This window comes from Bactrocera latifrons, unplaced genomic scaffold (genome assembly GCF_001853355.1).
Source record: "Bactrocera latifrons isolate USDA-ARS-PBARC rearing strain unplaced genomic scaffold, ASM185335v1 scaffold_45, whole genome shotgun sequence".
Lineage (NCBI taxonomy): Eukaryota > Metazoa > Arthropoda > Insecta > Diptera > Tephritidae > Bactrocera > Bactrocera latifrons.
The window spans coordinates 250,875-271,076 of NW_017537101.1; the positions used below are offsets into that span (position 1 = coordinate 250,875).

The 20,202-nt window shown below is 35.2% G+C and overlaps 1 protein-coding gene across 7 annotated transcripts in view; it reads right to left on the minus strand.

The window, feature by feature from the left end:
- Window positions 1-1,363: 1,363 nt before the first annotated feature.
- Window positions 1,364-20,202, minus strand: part of LOC108973044 — a 38,849-nt gene continuing 20,010 nt past the window's right edge. For all 7 annotated transcript variants that reach the window (XM_018940048.1, XM_018940047.1, XM_018940046.1 and 4 more), the window contains 7 exons: window positions 10,613-10,837; window positions 9,056-9,139; window positions 8,861-8,998; window positions 8,661-8,800; window positions 8,157-8,522; window positions 6,299-8,102; window positions 1,364-4,712 (listed from right to left, as the gene is read on the minus strand). In XM_018940048.1, coding sequence (XP_018795593.1) covers window positions 4,566-4,712; window positions 6,299-8,102; window positions 8,157-8,522; window positions 8,661-8,800; window positions 8,861-8,998; window positions 9,056-9,139; window positions 10,613-10,768 — 2,835 coding nt within the window. In that variant the 5' untranslated portion in view covers window positions 10,769-10,837 and the 3' untranslated portion in view covers window positions 1,364-4,565. The remainder of the gene's footprint in view (window positions 4,713-6,298; window positions 8,103-8,156; window positions 8,523-8,660; window positions 8,801-8,860; window positions 8,999-9,055; window positions 9,140-10,612; window positions 10,838-20,202) is intronic.

Below are 20,202 nucleotides of genomic sequence, written 5' to 3' on the forward strand. Positions count from 1 at the left end.
AAAAAGTGCGATCCCTGTCTCGCCCTCAAATGAATCAAGTTTGGTTTTATTAGTTAATTTTTTCTAAGTCTATGCTTTTGATTTCGGCTGCAAATTTTTGCAACTTTCTTTGTTATTCATGTAATTCTACCAAATATTTGTTTTATACGTACTTTTATTTAGGCACATCATATCGGTGTAAACTTTCGCGCTTATATAATATGATAAAAATATTTGAATTTTGGTGTTTAGAAAATATGTAAAGAAATATCACTTGTCAGCGAAGCAAATTTAATAAGATTTCAGTATCTATTTATTAGAAGCTTCGTTAACAAAAAACTTGATTTTGATATGTGGCTTTGATGGCAACACTGGTTAAAGCGAATAWAAGCAGAAATTTGAAAATAATTATTTGGAAGACAATATTTTATTTGTCACGACACATGTCCCTGTATAACTGATAATAAAATCGCAAAATGATGAAGAGCACAATCAAATTTGGAAAAACCGCAGACCTTCGTAAACCCGCTATTAGCGTCCTGTAGAGCTTAAGTCAAAGAAGCCGTTATACAAAAGTAAATCAATTTAGTCGAATAATATTAAAAAAAAAATACGTTTTTCGTTTATCAACTTTTTTAATTTAATATACTAATTTGTTACCATCGAGGGGAAACGGTAGAGGGAGATTTTGAAAAGCTTTGGGAAAAGTTTCACTTTTATATAGGCCTTGGAAGTATTTTTGGCCGCTGGTTCCATACAAGACCGATCACTGTGCATTGTCGAAAACTGCAGCTATTTAAATTAGCGATGTTCCTTTTGATTTTTTTAATTTTTAAGGCCTTGGACATCATTTAAGTGAAAAACGCAGAGAAAAAAACAGATTACCTCGATCCACACCTAAAAATATTATTAAATTAACTCAGAAAATTAAGAAAAGCGTGCATAACACTCAATATTTCGAATTTAAGAGATTGGTAAAAATATATAACGGTAAACATTTGCCAAATTTCGTTATGTAATATTGCGTGTATATACAGTGTGTTATCAAATGGAAAGCTTTATAAATAATTTTTGATTTTCACTCTGTCTGCTTACTTAAACATTGTTCAAGTTTGAAAAGCATCAATTAATCAAATTCTCTGAAATTAAAAATGTGCATAAAAATATATTTTTGCTCTACAATCTAGCAATATTGCATTAAAGTAAATTACGGTAAATTGGAAAACATAAAGTTTTTATGTTTAAGATTTTACTTATTGCACATTTTGTAAATGATTCTTTAAATAAGTTCGGGATAAGAACTTTTCATGCATCGAGCTAACGACACGTAAATACCGCGAAATTATCGAGTTCCCAGACACAAATAAAACAACAGTTAAGACACTTTTCGTTAGTAATAGTTTCTGATTTTTATTTCTCATTATTAATATTACGCTTTAGATCATTTGAAGCTCCTACCAATTTGCTTCTTCAAAATACTTGTACACATTCGACATTAAGTACAAACCAGGCTTAATTGAGTATTTTATATATAGACATGGTCAGATATGTACATATTTATACACACGATTTGTTATGCAAGCACACACATAAACTTTTGATCGTAAACCTTGGCTTTATGTTATTTTATAGTGGTTCAAGCATATCCAAGTATTATATTAATATTATACGTTGGTTATTTATTTATCAAACGCAGTTTATAAAGGCAATTTTAGTAAAGCAGTTAAGCATGTTAATTATCGTTACTTTATTCTTTCGACTTTTTACTTTTCACGTTTGTGCATAAAATTGTGCGCTAGATCGTTTTGATTCATACATATATTTAGTATATGTAAATAATAAAACTCTTAACTTCTCTATCACTGCTCAGGCACAGCTGCTTTGAAGCTTTGATATATACAGTTTTGGAAATTATAGAGGAGTGTAAATAACTTGTGCTTATTTGCGAAAATTACATATCCAATAGATTGCAGTAAAGTCCCACCACCTCCATACATATGAACTTATCACTTAAGGCGCTAATGCGCATCTTGAGCATTAAGATGCAGAAAAGCCATTAAAATTAATTTGAGTATGCAATTAATTGAGAGTATTCAAACTTTTCCAGTTTTTTCACACCGATTTTTTACTTAGTCTAATGAAGGCAATAGAATAAAGGGTTTTCTAACAGAACATGAGGAGAAATACGCACTCACTCAAATCAAAATTAAAATAGAAAATGCGTACAGTTATAGATGTTTGTTGTTTCGAAATAATAGTGCGTGAAATAAATGAAAAAGTTTGAAAGAGCAAGAAAAATCAATACGAATAAATCTAAAAACGAAACTTGTATGTGTAAGTGCAATATTTATAATTCATTATAAACACTTCCAAATATTCTGGTAAACACTTTTCACTATTCATGTGCTTGCTATTTCTCACTTAAATAGCAAAATAATATATAATAGTCATGTTTTGCCATGTTTATCAAATTTTGGTGAATGCGAACACATTTTCCAGATTAGTTGTTATTTTTATATCAACGACACTTTTAGATTGATGAGCTCGTACTATTTAATTATTCATATCACCACTGATATTTGCTGGTGGCACTATCTCCACACAAAAGCCAAAGCTTTTATTATATCTAAACAAAAACAATTACTGCTCTACGCTGCTGGGCATCAAGGAAAGTTATGTACATCGTATGAGCATTGCTTATGCTTGCTTTTAGCAGAAAAGCACGTGCTAATCGCATGCCGTAGATTACACTTATGCGTTGTTGTTCCATAACCGCACAATGAGCTGAATTCGGAATGATTTCTAACAAAAATTGAAAAATTTGGGTTTACAAATACAATTTGTTTATGTTTGTGTGATCAAAACATCGTTTTTTATAGCTGAATCGATGATCTTATTCCAAGATAGGCCATGATGCGCCGAAAATCATTCCAAAAGCTGGTATGTAGAATCAGTTCCTTAGCAATTTTTGGTAAATTTATACTAGTTTTAATTATGATTTTGAACTCAACATTTTAAGTTTCATATAATCTTAAATTCGTATTCGCTTCAGAACTATTGCTGTAAATTTTGTTATAGTTTCATTGCCTAACATCTGTAATCTTTCAATAATTTTGTTCAACTAAATTTCGGATTCTACCCGTCACACAAGAGTTAGGAAATGCAGCAAAAACGCCATACTATTCCACCATAACATTTCAAATATTTCTATGTGTATAATTTGTGTTTGTACTGATGTTTTAACTGGTTAAACATGCGAGAAATAGAAACGGCCAGCAATGAGGCTAGAAATACCGCTGACTAGTGGGTGCGACCGATATGAAATCCGGTGTAAGTTCAACTTAGATACAAAAGAAAATGCAACGATCTACGTATGTCTAAACATTTAAGTATACACAAACATCTAATGGATATATTAAACATTTCTATTTACACAAAAAGCATTTCATCTATTCGTAATACATTTATGGAGATAATTACAAACGTTAGACATACATACACTGGATCGCCTGCTGATTTACTTTCCTTCTTATATTTGTGTTGAAAACACTTTTCGCAAAATAAAAAAATTATTATTTGCTTTTACAGTATTTTGGTCTTTTTGTGGTTTTGCACTGTGGATTTACTCTTGGTACCGAGGGTCTGTATACTTGACTGAAAGACGTGAGTATGTGAATGACACACTGTTTGCGGTTAGCAAACTTCAATTTGGTTGCGAGTGCCAAGTTCTGCATGAGGCTAATTTGCAAACTCGATAGAATTTTGATGCGCTTTAATGTAATGTGCTGACATTTGAACAGTTTCGAGCATACATATGTACATACACATATGTATATTCAAATTAATGTGGCTGCTGTATGCTAAGTAGATATTTTGGGTGTCGCAAACGTTATTGTGGGCAGTGTGTGAACACTTTGCTTTCGAAAGTTTTTAAATATATTCAAAGGAGATGTATTCTTTCGAAGTTGAGTTTCATAAAATTGCACTTGCACATTCAGTTTCTATTATTGAAAACAAAAAATTGTATCTATGTGAAAACCTCACTTGAGGCATTTTGCTTAAATCTAATAAATCATGTATAAATTCATCTTTCAATATCAAATTGTTGGTCCAATTAATTTTATACAATGTTTTAAAACAATTATGGGTACAAGTACACATATAGTACATATTCTATGTGACCATACGAGCCGTTAATAGTTTTGTTTTTTTAATTTAAGCATGCAGTAGCTGCAAGAGGATTGTTGAAATTGGCACTTGTGTTATGTATTCCTAGTACGCCATATGCATATGTTTATTAAGCCCTGTAGAGCTCAATACTTGTTAATTTAGGTATATCGCATATAGGTTGACAACCGTTAGATATATATACTTATATTCATACATACAAACTTATAGGTATTTATTATACACATGGTATAGAGTGGCAATGACTTTTACTGAAAGCAGTGACTTTTGTATTATATTTTTCCACCCTTTTGTTACATTTCGCCTACGAACTCACAAATTCTGAACTGAATTCCCTCGGCCGTTGACGCATATGCGTGGTTATATATGTGTACGCAGATATATATATAGCATCACGTTTACCAGTCACGTGATCGTGCTGCTTCGTTTTCTGTGTGGAATGTTGTGCTGCGGCGTGACTCTACATATTGGCTCTGGGTTTGCGCCACAATTTGGCCAGAACGTGGTGGTGGCGGTGGAGCCGGAATATGCTGCTGGAAGATTGCCTGAAAACGAAAAAACATCAGATTTAAAAATAGCAATACAAAAGTGGGTTTGCGTAATTATTTATAAACATAATACTAGCATATGTATATGTAAGCAAATTATAGCAAAACTTTTAATATAAATTTCGCGCAAAAACCCATTCACAGAAATTTATATTCTAGTTGGTATGACTGTCAGTAACATCTGTGTCAAATGTCATATCAAAATAATCATGAGTTTTTAATATACACTTGGCTATCTGAAGTGCATAAAGTGCATTCGCCGATTTTTACGATGAGTGAAATTATTCAAAGAAGAATAGCCGTTAAATTTTGTGCGTGGAATCAAATTTCTGGAAAGATCATCATTGTTTGTCGCGAGCGAGGTTTTGATAAGTACAAATTATTCAATGAGGGTTGACGACGAACCGCGTTCACGATGGACATCAAGATCAACTAACGATCAAAACTTCAATAAAATAAAATAATTGGTGCTTGAAAAATTACGATTAACATTCAGAGATATGGTAGACATCAATCGATTTTCGAAAGGCTTAGGCATCATTTGGCCCTAAGAAAGGTGAAAGCACGATTGGTCTTCAAATCAGTAAATTTTTTTTGAAATAATTGTCTGTGCAACAATGCTTTCCGACTATCAGGATATTTCTAAAATGCATTTTTATAGGCGATGAGTCTCAGATCTATGCTTACGACCCAGAAACAGACGACTATTCGGCCGAAAATCGTGGCAAAGATGAGCCGGAGCCGAAAAAAGGAAGAACGGATATTACATTGGTAGTTTTCTTTGATTATCGAAATGAGGTGTACTCCGAATTCCTCCCGAACGGCAAAAAAAATACTATTTTAGTGCGCGAAGCTATTCGTAAAATTAAGGCCGGAATCATGGGCCGACAACTTTTGGCTTTTTTCCACGATAATGAACCGTTGCACACCTCATAGGTATTTCCCAAATTTTCAAGCTACATTGTGCCGCAACCATCGTATTTGCCTGATTTAGCTTCGTGTGACTTCTGGCTATTCAGCAAACTCAAACGACCACTCCGGCAAAACCGCTTTGAGTCAATTTAAGTGTTGAGATTACTTTGAGGGGGAGGAAATAGATTTTGAAGAACACATTAAGAATTTTAAAAATATAATCAAAGTCGATTTGATAATAAATACACAGATCAAGCGAAAACTTTTCCACCAAATCAGAAATCCGAAGTCTAACGGATTTTTCGAAAATCATAAAAGAGTCAAGATATACTTGCATATTGTATGCAAATACAATAGAATATACTTGCATATTGTATGCAAATATGAAATATTTTTGAAATTAAAAAAATTTATTTTTGACTTGGCAAGGGTTTAACTGACCTTTAAGAGTGTAATACATTTAAAAATCCTTCGAAAATTTATTGAACTTGGATAGGAGAAAAAATCGAAAGTACCATTAACTAGCTGAATTGAACTACGGAAATTGATTGCTCCGCTCGTACGTTAAAATATTCAACTAACCACTGAAACCACTAATGCAGTCAGGTAATAGCTTATAGTGGAACTGGTGTCTATTATTTTTATTTTAATGTACATAAAGAGCCACTTACCATACGTTGAGAACGGCGTGATCTTGGTGTGGCTTCTGGTGATGAAAGATCATCTGGTGCCGCCCAGTGCTCGGTAAATTCACTTGCCGAACGCGCTAACGATGGATGACTAACCGATCGGTGAAAAGAACGTCTATCTTCATCATCGTAGTACTGCATCGGATAAAAAGAGCTTGCATCTGAAACATTGTCTAAGTGATCAGGTCTGCCGAAGTCGACAGTAACTTCAGACATAGAACGGAAATCATTTTGATCCGTGTGATACGAAGTACGCGATGAGCGACGTGAACGGTGCATATTAAAACTATTGTCACGCAATGGCATACTTGGATCTTGGCGTATGGTTCGCACAGACGAACCGCCGTCACTATCGTACTCGTACAATGTTGGCAAGGAACTGCGTCGGGAGCGCGTGTCCCATGGTTGGGTTTTCTTTGAGCGTTTTGGTGCGCGCATTTCCACATCCGTATCATCATCAACGGGTGGTGCCAGTATACGTATGATAACGTCCCAAGTCTGGGGCTCAAATATACGTTCATAACGAGTATCTTGGCGAATTCGTTCGAAATCTTCACGGACTACAGCTTCCGTCAGCATTGTGCGCAATGATGATTCTGTAGTTATGATCTCTTTCCATTTGGCCTTGTCGTCATAGCTGATGAACCGTGTGAGAGGATGAACACTGGAATGCACGGAACTGGTATCATCGGCTTCGGAGAACTCAGGTTCTTCCAAGACGCGTATTAACACACCCCAGTTGCGCACAGCCTTGTCTTCTGGTGGCATTTCAATGGGTTTCATATTGCCCACCAACTGTGGACTGGTGAGCTCCTTTTTATTGTCATAGATTTGTTGTGGCGGTTCTTTAGGTATTATTGGCAAGCTTAGTTCGGAGCGCTCCATCTTGGGCGTGAGAGTCATGCCAGAAGCACTTGAGATATCCGAGAAGTTCTCCCATCGTTGCTGTTCGCGTTCAGTTGGATAATTACGTATCTTAACATCCCAAGTTGGATCGGGAATCGGCGGTGGCAATGGCTTAGGCTTCGCCTTATATTCGGTAACACGTCGTTTATGACTCTCAATGTCTTCAATTGTCTTCTTTTCAGTAATGGTACGTAAGTATACGTCATCTACAGTGTGTGATGTGACTTGAGGTTTTTTTACAACAATTGGCGGCTCCGGGGGAAGGTAATCTGCCTCAAAGAAATGCGTACTATCGACCATTTCGCCAACCGAGTGCATGTCAGGTGCTTCAGATTGCAAATCGGTGACCTCACTAACTGTTGGTGCATCAGTAAAATCTGACCAGGTTTCAGGACGTCCATCGACCATTTCATGATGGGTGCGTGCATATACGGAGAATACAGGCTCTGGTGGAGGTGGTGGTGATGATTCCGCAGTATGTTTAGGTGCCGAATGTAATTCAGGAACATATGTGAACTGAGTATGTACAGTCTCCTCTGGTGGGGGCATTGAATCCATAGTCATAATACTTTCACGGTCTTCATGTGTCTCCATAATAGTCGATAGATTATTACGATCTGGGCGAAGTGTTGCGACACTTTCTGTGTCTGAGGTAACGGGCGAAGGTGGTGGTGGTGGCGACTTCTTGACGCGGACTTGAACGTCAAATTTAGGTGATGAAGTTTCCTTAATGGCAATAGGATGACGAGGAACTGAAGTGGCTAACGCATTAGCGGCCTGCACTTCTTGAGTATGTCCATAGTGATCGCTATAAATGCTGGAAGTCTCTTGGACAAATGCACGATTTTCAAAGCTACCTGCTGAGCTAAATGGCAGTGATCTGGAAGTAATATGTTTTAAAGAAACTCATTTAAATAAGTTGGTTAAAAATTACCTCGTATCGATTTCTTCGATTTCGGAATGTGACTCGCTTGGATAGTCCGAAGGTATGAGCGCACCTTCGCTACCCGACGAACTATGTACAGCCGCCAGTGGCACCATAGCTCGTGGTATTTTAACTCCTTCGAAGGCGCTGATATTACCCATGCTACTACCACTCAATTTAGTGATTTCTGAGCCACTGCCCATGGACATGGGAAGGCGACGCACTACCGGTATTGGGCGACTGCGCAAACAGTAATATGATACAGCCAAACCAAGCAGCAGTAATGTAAGGAACATAATGGCGCAAATAATTAGGAGGAGCTGTATACCCTTAAGAGGCGGCTGTAGAACGGAACCAGTGGCGATGGGATTCAAGCTGTGTAATTATACCAAAAACAAAGGATTTAATTTTATTTTAACTTTATTATTAATACTATTTTTTAGGTAAAAATAAGCTTGCGGGTAACTTCAGCTAGAACACCGAATATTTCACGATTTAGGATAAGTAACTTACATTGGCGCTGGTAGAGCTGGTGGCAGTGAAGGTATGGGCGGCGGATAACGGCATACGATTGTAATTATTTCATCGCCGTCCATTTCCAAATTAGCATGAAAACGAACAATTATATTGTTGGTAAAGACGCGAGTAGGATTCTAAAATATATATTTCGAAAAGTTAGCTATAACTTTGCTTCATACTAACAAAGATATTACCTGTATAGTACCACATCCTTTAAGGGGTAGCTCCAGTCTATAACTCAGAGCACCTTTGCCATTCACGCGACAAGCGCTGCTACGATCATAATCTGCTTGAATTATGCCGTGGAACGGTTCATTGAACTTCATGTCGACCTGTGATAAAGAATTCGCAATATATTCAAGCATTAAAAAATGAGTGTTTATACTCACTTGCATTGAACCGGCGGCACAATTAAGTGCTGCTTTCGTGCGGTTCAAAAATATCAATGGACTGATATCATCCAGCTTGGTAACCTGAAAAAAAAATGTTTAGTTATTTCTAAGGTTTTGAAGCTTATAAGTCAGTATTTTTCACTTAATAGCATTTCAATTTAATAGCGAATATTACAAAAAGAAAAAAGTCCCATACTTTTCACATACATATGTTGAAATTTGCGAAAAATACTTTGATTCTAGACTTTTCATAGAGTGAGCCTTCTTAATAGGAAACATCACATCAATCTTTATCATCTGATCGTTATATAACGCTTCAAGGTGCTCATTGATTTACCCTGCTGAGACCCAAAGTTCGGTTTTTGAATTGGAACATTTACTTTATCTCAATTAGCCGGCTAACACATACGGGCAATAGCAGTGTGACACTTTCGAAAAGTATATTTCTTTTTGGTTTTTCGTTAGTTAATATTTTCAAAAATATACTATGAAATCAGCAATCGTATTTTGAATGGTTTCTAAATGGCAGCTCGGAGAAATTTCGCAGGAAGTGGAAACTTTAAACGCGTTTTTCTGGAAACCACATTTTTAAAAATGTTTGACATCATAACTCAACCAGAAATTGACCAATCGACTTCAAACTAAAACTAAGTATTTTAGAATATATTTATTATACAATGACCTACGAACTTTTAGATTGGTAGAAAATTGTCAATTTTTCATAAAAAAATTCACGAAGATCACCTAATTTTCCATGGGTTACACTGATTAGCGCCTTTAGTAACGGCAGGAACTCCTCATAGTCTAGTCAGTCTATACCTTTTTTAGCTTTCTATTGATAACAACTCAGGCACCATGGGATAAGAAAAATAGGTACGGTAACAAAGAGGTGTGCAAAAATAACCAACTCTCATCAGAATATTTATACCGGAAATATTTAAAATAACATAATTCTCTGATTTATGATACAAATATATCCTGGAAACAACCAATCAATCAAGTTTTTGACCAAATTTTTATTCACCGTTTTTTATTGTAGTGACAATAATAAAAAAGTTTGAGGTGTGACCGACTGGATATTGTTCATGAAAAATATATTGTCATTAAAAATTTGTAAACAGTTCAGAATCACTTATAATAAATAGGCTGCTCAAATCGGAATCGTCGATATCGAACCACTACAGCATATACCTGTCTTACAAACTGATCGATCCAAATCCTTGTATTGAAAACTTTTTTACTTTATAAGGTATCTTTACGAAATTTGCCAAAGATTTTTATAGAAGCAATCGCTACAATTTCCTAAGAAATTTTTCAGAACTGACCATTGAAAATCAAGATATAGATATTTCTATACCATTTTATGTTCTAAAAAATTAAAATGTAAAGGGTGGTATTTCTTTGCTGCAGCCGAAATTTTGTATTTTTTGTTCACGAATGTATGTATGTACTATTARGCACTGCATATATACATATATCTATAGTGACTTCTATTAAATCAAATCTATGCTCACAAAATATTCAAAGTGATATCCATATTATGAGAGAACCTACCTTCCCATCCAAAGTAGCTTCCTCAGGCAGCCCGTTCGTTGTGTAGTTTCCGCTATCTCCTTGCTGTACATAATTCGATTGCGCTTGAACACCATTAAGAAGAACTGTTGTGCTTAATGCTAACAGCAGACACCATAGCAGAGGCGCCCAGCCCATTTTCGACTAATTTACCTGTAGAAAAAGCGCTTTATATTTTCTCTTAGTGTGATTTTTAATTTTTAACGCCTGCAAATAAAGAACGGAAAGTAACTATAATGGTTTTGTGGTGTAAATATGTTTGTATGTAAAATATATTAAAAAGATTATAGTAACTATTCACAAGTTCTCCTCAGTCAAATGAAATGATAATAATCATGCAGTATTTAATATTGTCATATGTATGTATTCGTTTAGCTTGCAAATCTTAATGCCTTACCGTTTTTATTACCATGTAGTTACTGTAGTGTCATTACTTTTTAGGTAATAAAATTAAGCCGCACTTTCAAGTAAGCACACTGCATTTCATAAAAGTTTAGCTTGCTTTAGCGCTTAGCTTGCTTGAATCATGGGTAGGCTATTGAACTTTAGAAATAATAGTTCTGATAAAACCGATATTAAGGCGCAAATGCGATCGAAATTGAACAGATCGTATACGTCGCAATTACAATATTATAATAATATTGGACTTGTGAAATAATTAGCGGCAAATATGTGAATATAATTAAAAATAAAAGTTTTGTCTAATGGCATAAGTCTTCGACATCAAAGGCAAATTTTAAAGGTTGTTCGGTAAGAAAGAATAAAAAATTTGATAAAAACGTGTACATTTTAGTGATTTTGAGGTAAAACGAGGTTATTATTCGGACTATTTATTTTTTATTCTCTAGATACAATAGATACAATACTTAATTCATATATAATATGCAGCTGCTGACTTTTGGTAAGTCGGCTGTAAACTAATGCTTTATGCAGTATTCTTACATGTAGGTATTTTTAATTTGTGCAGTTTGATACATTTATGGATATGTGAATTTGACTGAGTATTATGGTAAGGCACTTTTGAATTACTGGTTTTACTTATTTTGCCAATGTCGCCGGTCGCGACCATTCCGCCAACTTCCCACTTCCAACTTGGCTAGATCTGTGCACAGCTGCAGTTAATGAAATGCGCATGCCACAATTACTTTTGATAGCAACTTTATTTTCCACAGCTGCACTCCAACGCTTGTGGTCAAAAGCTTTGACATTTTTCTTACTACGTACTTTTGAAAGTATGTATTTCTTGGTATGTGGGTTTCATTTTCTTGCTTGGCGCGTTCGACCACACTCGTATTCAGGTGCCCAATCATTAGCTTAACAATACTTCAGCTATAAGCTGTGTTCATTTGTCGATGAATGTTACTTATGCATTTACATAGAGATTATATAGTACAAAAAATTGCGTTCTCTGTTCATTATAATATTTATAGCTCAACATTTTTTTTTTTTTTTTTTTTGTTTTCCAACAATATAACAAAACTAGGTTGAGAGATTGTTGACGTAGATATTAATCTCAACTTTGCTAAGAATATAAATTCCGTATAATTATTAAATTTGCCACGACGTTGGCAACACCTTGTAGGAAACGTCGAAGAGCCGAAAAAATATGTATCGAAATGATCAGCAAATTGAGCTGAATTGACTAAGCCTCTCTGTATATACGCGTACTAGTGAGTTTTTGATATATCAATATGATAGCGTTTTCTCCCCAAGAAGCTACTCTATTGTCAGAACTGGCGATATCGGCAATTATGGCATATAGCTGTCAAACAAACTGAACGATTATAATCAAGTACTTGTATGGAAAACTTTTTCATTTGACGAGATATCTTTATTTGGCATGGGGTACTGTCCAAGAGAGTTATGCAATCTCCGAAGAAACTGACGAAGTGATAAGATAACTTTGTACTATATGTAAAGTTATGGTATATAAAAGTTCTTGTAAGATACCCTTTGTATTTTTGGAGGGTATTATAGCTTCAGTATAATCAAAATTAATATTATTCTTTAAAACATGTAGCACATAAATATTATGTTATGTTTGTTTGCAATAATTTTCATTTAAATGCTCTTAATATATACTGTATTGTAATTTCTACATACATACATACATAACTGTATATACGGTTATTTTGTCATTACTTCAGAAGCATAAATTTATTCAAACAATAATCTTTTTTCATATGCTGGAAATTGAAAAAAGTAATTATCCCGACCCTCCTCAATGAAAAATAGGAGTACTACCATAGAAGATAAATTTGAGTAGAAGAGTTTAAGAAAAATTATTTCGGGTATCCAGTTATTTTTAGGTCGAAATGTAAGAAATATTCGTACGTAAATTTTAATAAATGTATAACATTATTAAAAATAAATAAAAGAAAAATTCAGTTTATTGGCATAAATATAAAACGAGTACGTTACTAAAACACCCAATAGCAAATTTTTTGCAAACACTTTTTGCAACATGTTAATTATTTTGGATCACCGCATTACATTTAACGTTAGAACGTTAGAAACGTTTCTCCCGTTATTCTAGATGTAAATGATTTCGGAAGCTATACTAATTTTGCAATATTAAAATATTTAATTTTATCAATATACAGTCATTACCGGTTAAGTACCACACCGCATATGTGCCATTTTATATGTCTGTGTATTACTGCATCTCACGCCTTTTTTAAAAATACATATAAATTATTCTCTTAAGTACCACTAGCTTATGTACTCCGCAATTTTGTACTTCAATCAAAACATTGTTACAAATTTCCCTTCCTATGTACCACTTCAAAGACAAAATTACCACAAAAAATATGCATTTTCGGAGTATTTCTCCATCCCTTTTGAAACTTCTGATGCCGACCACGTTGCAATGTCGAAAGTGAGCGATTAGGTAAATGATTCATTACTTTTTGTTTTTCCCATGTTCATTCAATTTTGGATGATGACGCACTTTCAAGGACCAACGATTACCGATGCAATGATGGATTGCAAGACAAATACCTTGAAGGGCGTTCAAAATCAATAGTTATTCCGGAAACCATTGCTGTTGTGCACAAAGTGATACTGCAAGATCGTCATTTAGGCAACTATATTCATTAGTGGGACTATCGAACATGTCATTATAGAATTTTTTTTCATTAGATCTCACACAATAAGTGAATTGCTCTAAAAAAGACTAGTGTCATATTCGCTGCAAAACACGTCTGTGATAACGCGATAGGTGATGAATGATGAATTTATACGCAGAACCCAAAAAACAGCACCCGCGCAAGAAGAATTTCCAAGCAATACCGCTGGAGTAATAAGGAGCAGTATGTTCTGAGAGGTAGATACAAAACTATTTCCTTGCCAGTTGTCTTTCAAAAAACAACCTTCGAAGCAGATCTCTTTTTTTTTTGTTTTTAATTTCTGAGCACATAAAAACGGGTTTGATGAGTAAAGCACTGTAAAGTCATGACTTGGCATGGATGACTTCTTTTAATTCCCGTACGAATAATTTAAACCGTAGGTCCACGTTTTGCGACGCCTGAAGAGGCGATCGATGATACCTCAATGAGATTTGAAAAAGTTCTTCCACAATTGATAGATATAATTGAGAACATTTTAAGAAATAATTAAATGCTTTTCGATAAATAACACTTGGTTTTGTTTTTTAATCCCGCCGTATGTTCGAATGATTCCAGAAGAAAGGAATCCACCTCTTTATTAAGGCGATGTTTTGATGACATATCAAAAAATAAAACCACCTGGGTAACTAGATTATATTGCCACGTTAATGCTCTCTACAGATAAACTAGCTAAAATAAACAATTTGTAAATAAAACGCATTTACGGTGTTCACCAGTCAGAAATTCAAACACTAAACTCCGTAACACTTCAGAAATAATATTCATATTTCTGTATTTTTTATTTTCTCTCATGCTGAGAGAAAGATCGTTACTCCATGGTCCAATCTGAGAACAGTTTATACAATATACGTACTTTGTGCACTCGCTTATCCGAAGGATATTTTTTACAGATCGTGACAAACTACGAAAGGTAGCAATATTTCTACTTATCCGCCTTGTGATACACAAATTTTGTATGACACAGCAAGAAGTGGGCTCGCATTAACTTGTGTTTATTTGCCTGGATACTAGCGTTGTTTTACGACATAAATTTTTAAGAAAATGTGTATGCCTGTGCTCATAAAAGCACACGTACCAACCGTGTCTAGAAAAAAAAAGCTTATCAGCATAACTGCTATTGTAACATGAACTATACTATCTATCTGCACAGACATATGTTGAACGTGTATGAGTGTGTTCGCCCGAGCAACCGGTCAACATGACATGACAACCGTGCTGTAGTTACTTATTTGTAAAATCTGCATCTGCAGCTGCTGTCGACGGTCCGGTACTTTCAGCCTGCAAGCATGATAAAATGCCCTTCTTACAGTAGAGCACTACTTGTCCATATGTACGAATGTCTGTAGTTAACGCATAGGTATTTTAAGTTAGGGCACAGCATGAGTTCACTCCGTTCGTAAATTATGGTATATGCATGCTGTCGGTGTTTGGTCTATCGCAAGAGCCTGGTGGTTCTGGGCACAAATTACCGACTTCGTTGGACATTTACGCTTCGATATAATTCACTTTGACCGCATTCTACTTTGCGCATAAACGTGTGTATATGAAAGTTGATTGTAGTAACTTTGTCTATCTTTCTAGGCTAAGTACTATACTCACAAATACACTTTTAAATATACATACTGCAGTATATACACTTATATTAGCGGCACTTTAGATAGGAATGGCATATTTTACATGTAGATGTCCACAATTATTGGTGTTTTAGGTTGTGAAATGACCAGCGAACAACCATTCTAAATACTAAGTCGACAGTCAACTCGTGTTCGGAGTAGTGTTTTGAAGTTTGTAACATACAGACGGTGAATAAAAAGGTAAAGCTCTCGGCTATAGCCGCATAAACGCGTAAGCGGTGTCCAATAAAGAAGAAGAAAAAATTACTACATATAAAATCATGTATTTTGAAATAAATCATTAGCTCTGCTTTTAGGAGAGAGGTAACAGAATAATCTACGATGCATTTGAAGTAGGTCAATTTTATGATCAGCTTGAACTGGGCTAAATGGTGGCAATTAACTAAGAACTTTTAGATTTTTACTTATCCTAAAGAAGCAGTTAAGAACACAATTGATTGGCTGGTTGGTTGAAAGTGCATGAGAGCAGGCAGCGGGTGGCCCTATCCAGCACACGAATTGATTCGGGAAAAACACCGATTATTTTCTACGTGAGCTGCCCAATGCCTCTTGTATGGCTGAAGGCTGGTCATTCGAATAGATGAAGTTCCAGCTCTCAGCTTACTCCGTGCAAGTCGGAGTTTCTTATCTGTCTCGTACAATGTTATTTTGTGGTATGATCTATGTTGCTTGCTTCAACGAACGACGTCGAGGTATTGCTGTAGGGTTCATTGCCTCAAAAAACTTTTTATGGAGCCGAATGGCCTGGGGCTTAGGAAAATTATATTCTACCTGTTGGCGCTTCGAATAGCATTAATTAATGCTGGCATTCACTAAAATAGTTTTGGCTGATTAGAGCAGATGCCCACATGGCACCTTCTTTCATGCCCACAATATTAGATGGAAAGACTGAATTGTAGTTATTTAGTTTGAAGCTGCCTTCTGTGTATGGATCTCTACTGAAGAAGCTTGCTATTCCTGTTTCACCCTTTGGTACGTCAGTTAATATGTAATTTTCGTCGTGGGAACTGTCGATAGCAGAACCATTGTTTCAATCTTCTCTACTGAGGAGTGAAAACAATTGACAGCTTAGCCCGAGTACGCCTACGAAGGTCGAGTAAGATACTATTCCGGCAGTGACACCGAGGCTGGCTCCAATGGCTTAAAATCTTGAGGTGGTTGGTCGTAAGCATTGCCTCATACTGCACTTCCAAAGCTTACTTCATTTTCACGCATCCGCAATCCCTAGTAAGCAGTCCCGTTACAGCAGACTCAGGGGTTTAATACTGCATTTTTTGGACAATGCCATCCATAATATTGCCGCCTCGAACTGTAGCATCCATTAAAATGCATTTATGAGAAGACAATAAGGAATTTTTTCTACAAACACTTTTTATCTTCTCCGGAACATAGAAGAAAGGATGTATAATATGTAAATGCACGAAAATAATTGAACTATTTTTATTGCGGTAAATAAATTTGGCTTTTAGCAGCTAATATTCCTTAATTTGCGACTCGCCTAACTTGGCCACGATTCGTTAGAAGCATTTTCCATATTTTTGTAGATGCCAAAGTCAATCTGCAAAGAGTCAAGAGTTTCGGCGCGGTCAACGATGCGGATGCCAGCATTGCCAATGGCACAATTTTGTGTGCTTTTTTTCATTTTGCGATAAAGAATGTAATAGCTTGCTGTAAAACTTTGATTTTATATTGTTGTAATTGGCTTAGCCTTTTTATATATCCCCATTTTTTGCCTATTATTGTTTCTTCGTGAGTGGTTTTAGTGGTTTTCCGGCAGTGCACGCTCCAGAGTAGCCTCAATTCTAAGCTTGACAAGCGCTTATATCGTTGCCAGTGTTATTTTTATTTAGTTTCTTTTCTTATTCGCATTTTCTTTTATATCGCTTCTATTTTAATGTTATTTCTATTGCTGCCTAATGACGCTGTGGCAATTTGCTTGCTTAAAGCCAACTATAACTGACGAAAATTGACTGGTTTCGGTCGAGTCGAAACGCGGCCTTCACTGCCAAACTCCGCTTTAGTTGTGGCCTGCTTTGCCTTGCTTTAGCAAATGTTCATCGCTGTTAACGTTTTTTCTCTACATACATTCGCATTTAAATCCATTTGCGCTCACAATTGACTTTACATTCGTTTTACTATCGACTTTTCTCTTCGGCTCTTACTTATTACTGCATTACACTCAATTTACTTTTCACCTTTTCTGTTTTGATTACATCATAAGATGAACGATTAAAGCAGTAATTTCTTTAATTCCTACTTATGGTATGACCGTTGTCGCAAAGTAAATTGCTTTCAAAACATAAATGTATAGTATACAAATAAGAGTTCATCTGCACATAACACTCTGACTTCTCAACTATTTTGAACTCTGTACACACTTTGCTCTGTGCCTTCCAGCCGAGCTCAGAGCTTCTATAATTTTGTCAATGAAACCGTCTATAGCTCTAGAATGCGACAACAATTTGTGGAACTGGTACGCAGACACAGGTACACAGTCATTTTAGGAGTTCATGCGTCAATGCAGCGCAATAAATTGTATGTGCGTTTGTCACCGTAGCACCTGAGGTCTATAAACATGTGTCTAAATTTGGTAGTTACGCTCACGCAATGACATTGGTGATAATTACCAACTCACATGTTTACAAGTTGAAGAATGTTGACCCCTTTGTACTCTGTTACGGTTGTTCACCAACGGTGTTAAATCACTGAAGATGGCAGCAATTTAACCATTGACTAGAAATGTAATTAATGCTAGTATTGTGAATTGTGATCCGGGAAATGTTGTTGTTTCTAGAAAGGTCATATGTCAAAAGCATATATTAGTTGTTTGGATAACTATTAAACATATTTATTAATCCATACTCAAACATTATCTAAATGAGGACTAGCTTTTTAGCCTACCGTTCTAAAGGGATAGGAATATTTTTTGATATTGATAATTTTCTCCACAAACCGTCAATGATGCTTTCGTATATGTATTAACTATACGATCCATATACAAATATACTCGTACAAAGGGACGACTTTTCAACAGCAACCATTGGAATCCACCAGTGACAGTAAGACCTTTTTTCAATTTGTTTAATATTGTGTTCGCTTGGCCCGGCAGGTACTTGAAGGTCTCACAGTAATTCTAGTTTAATGCCATCAGATAATTAAGCGCATTGCTGAAAGCGGAAAGCGTAGCTTCATCCCATCTTCCATGCCACTTGACTTGCTCTCKGCATGCCATTTGTATGTATGTAAATATACATTTACGGATGAGTGTCATTAACAATAGTAGAACTGAAAAATCATGAGCTAAGAGTAAAGAGCGATATCACCGAAAAGTGAGTGCAGCTTGTGCAGCAAGCAGTCTGTTTTGTGGTACCACAGTCGTAGAAACAGCCAAATTGACACTTTCATATTGTAGGACACAAAGGCATTCAGAGTGTTCAACGTCTTTTCTTGTTGACATTGTTAAAGCCACGCTTATAATGGGTACTTAATGCTTGTTCCAATTTGTTTATACAATTGTTGGTAAATGATTGTTGTGATAACCATGTAATGAGTTGTGGTCGTCGTTACTCTTTTGTAGGCACGAACAAATCAAAAGATCGTTATTAAGTTTTTGTTTTTGATTCTCTTCAATTCTGTTGCATTTGGCGTCTGCTTATTTGACCCTCTTTAGGAGCACCTATGATGAATATCTTATTGTTACCCAAAAGTATTTGTTTCTTTTGGTTTTTAAATTTGTGTGTATTGCTGATAAAATCTTCTTTCACCAAGTTTCACTTCTATAAAACAGTATTTTGTTTAATTTGTATTGTGTTATGATCTACCCAGCAAAATGAGAAACATCTTGATAATCTTAAGTAGAAAGCTACCACAACAAGTTAAACGAAATGAACTTTGAGGTAATGCTTTCTTGATAAATCGTCTTATAAATTTAGTTCGAATATGCCATCAGATAGAGAAATTGAAATAAGCTGAAATTCGCAAGGCACATTGCGAATAAAAGTCTAAAATAGAAAAAATTATACATTACCTTGGATAAAATATAATACTTATATATTGCAAGAATTTCAAGCTCTCCAAAGTGAGTATTAAAATAATTATTATAAAGAAGGTCAAAATTTCAGGTTTTATTCAAAAAAATAGTACTCAACTGAATAATCCTAAAAACCACTCATGATCCAATCAAAAAATACTAACAAGAAACTTAAGGTCGCTTAAAACTAGAACTACCGATGTTAAATATTATACATACCTAGTTTTACCGCACCCGTCAAATTGACGGATTTTTGATCATGGCTTTCATAGTAACTTTTGAGTTAGTTTAAGCAAATAGATACAATAAAACAAAAACAGTTTCTATTTGAATAAGGCACATATCTTACATGTATATTAGTTGAACACTTGGCACAAACATGTTTGTTGCATGCACGCTCTGTTTTTATTGCACAATCGAATTTGGCAAGATTTGCGTTCATAATGACTTTTTTTGGATTTTTCTGGAGTACAATCCATTGGCTGTTTTTACGATATAATGAGCGTAGTTGTATATATATGTATTGATGTCCATCATTGCAATTATTATGACCGTCATTTTGACGGGTCTTGGTATAAAGAGGTTTAGGTCATACTGATTATGGAAATTAAGTTCGGTGAGGGGAAATTGAATAGTAATGATTAACTGCTCTTATATTTTATTAAAAGTCATAATAAATCTCTGGAACAATTTTATAAATAATAATCAAATTTTTAAGCATGTAATTTGAAAACCGTCAAAATGACATTCTTGGTAGTTCTAGTGTTAACGATTTATACT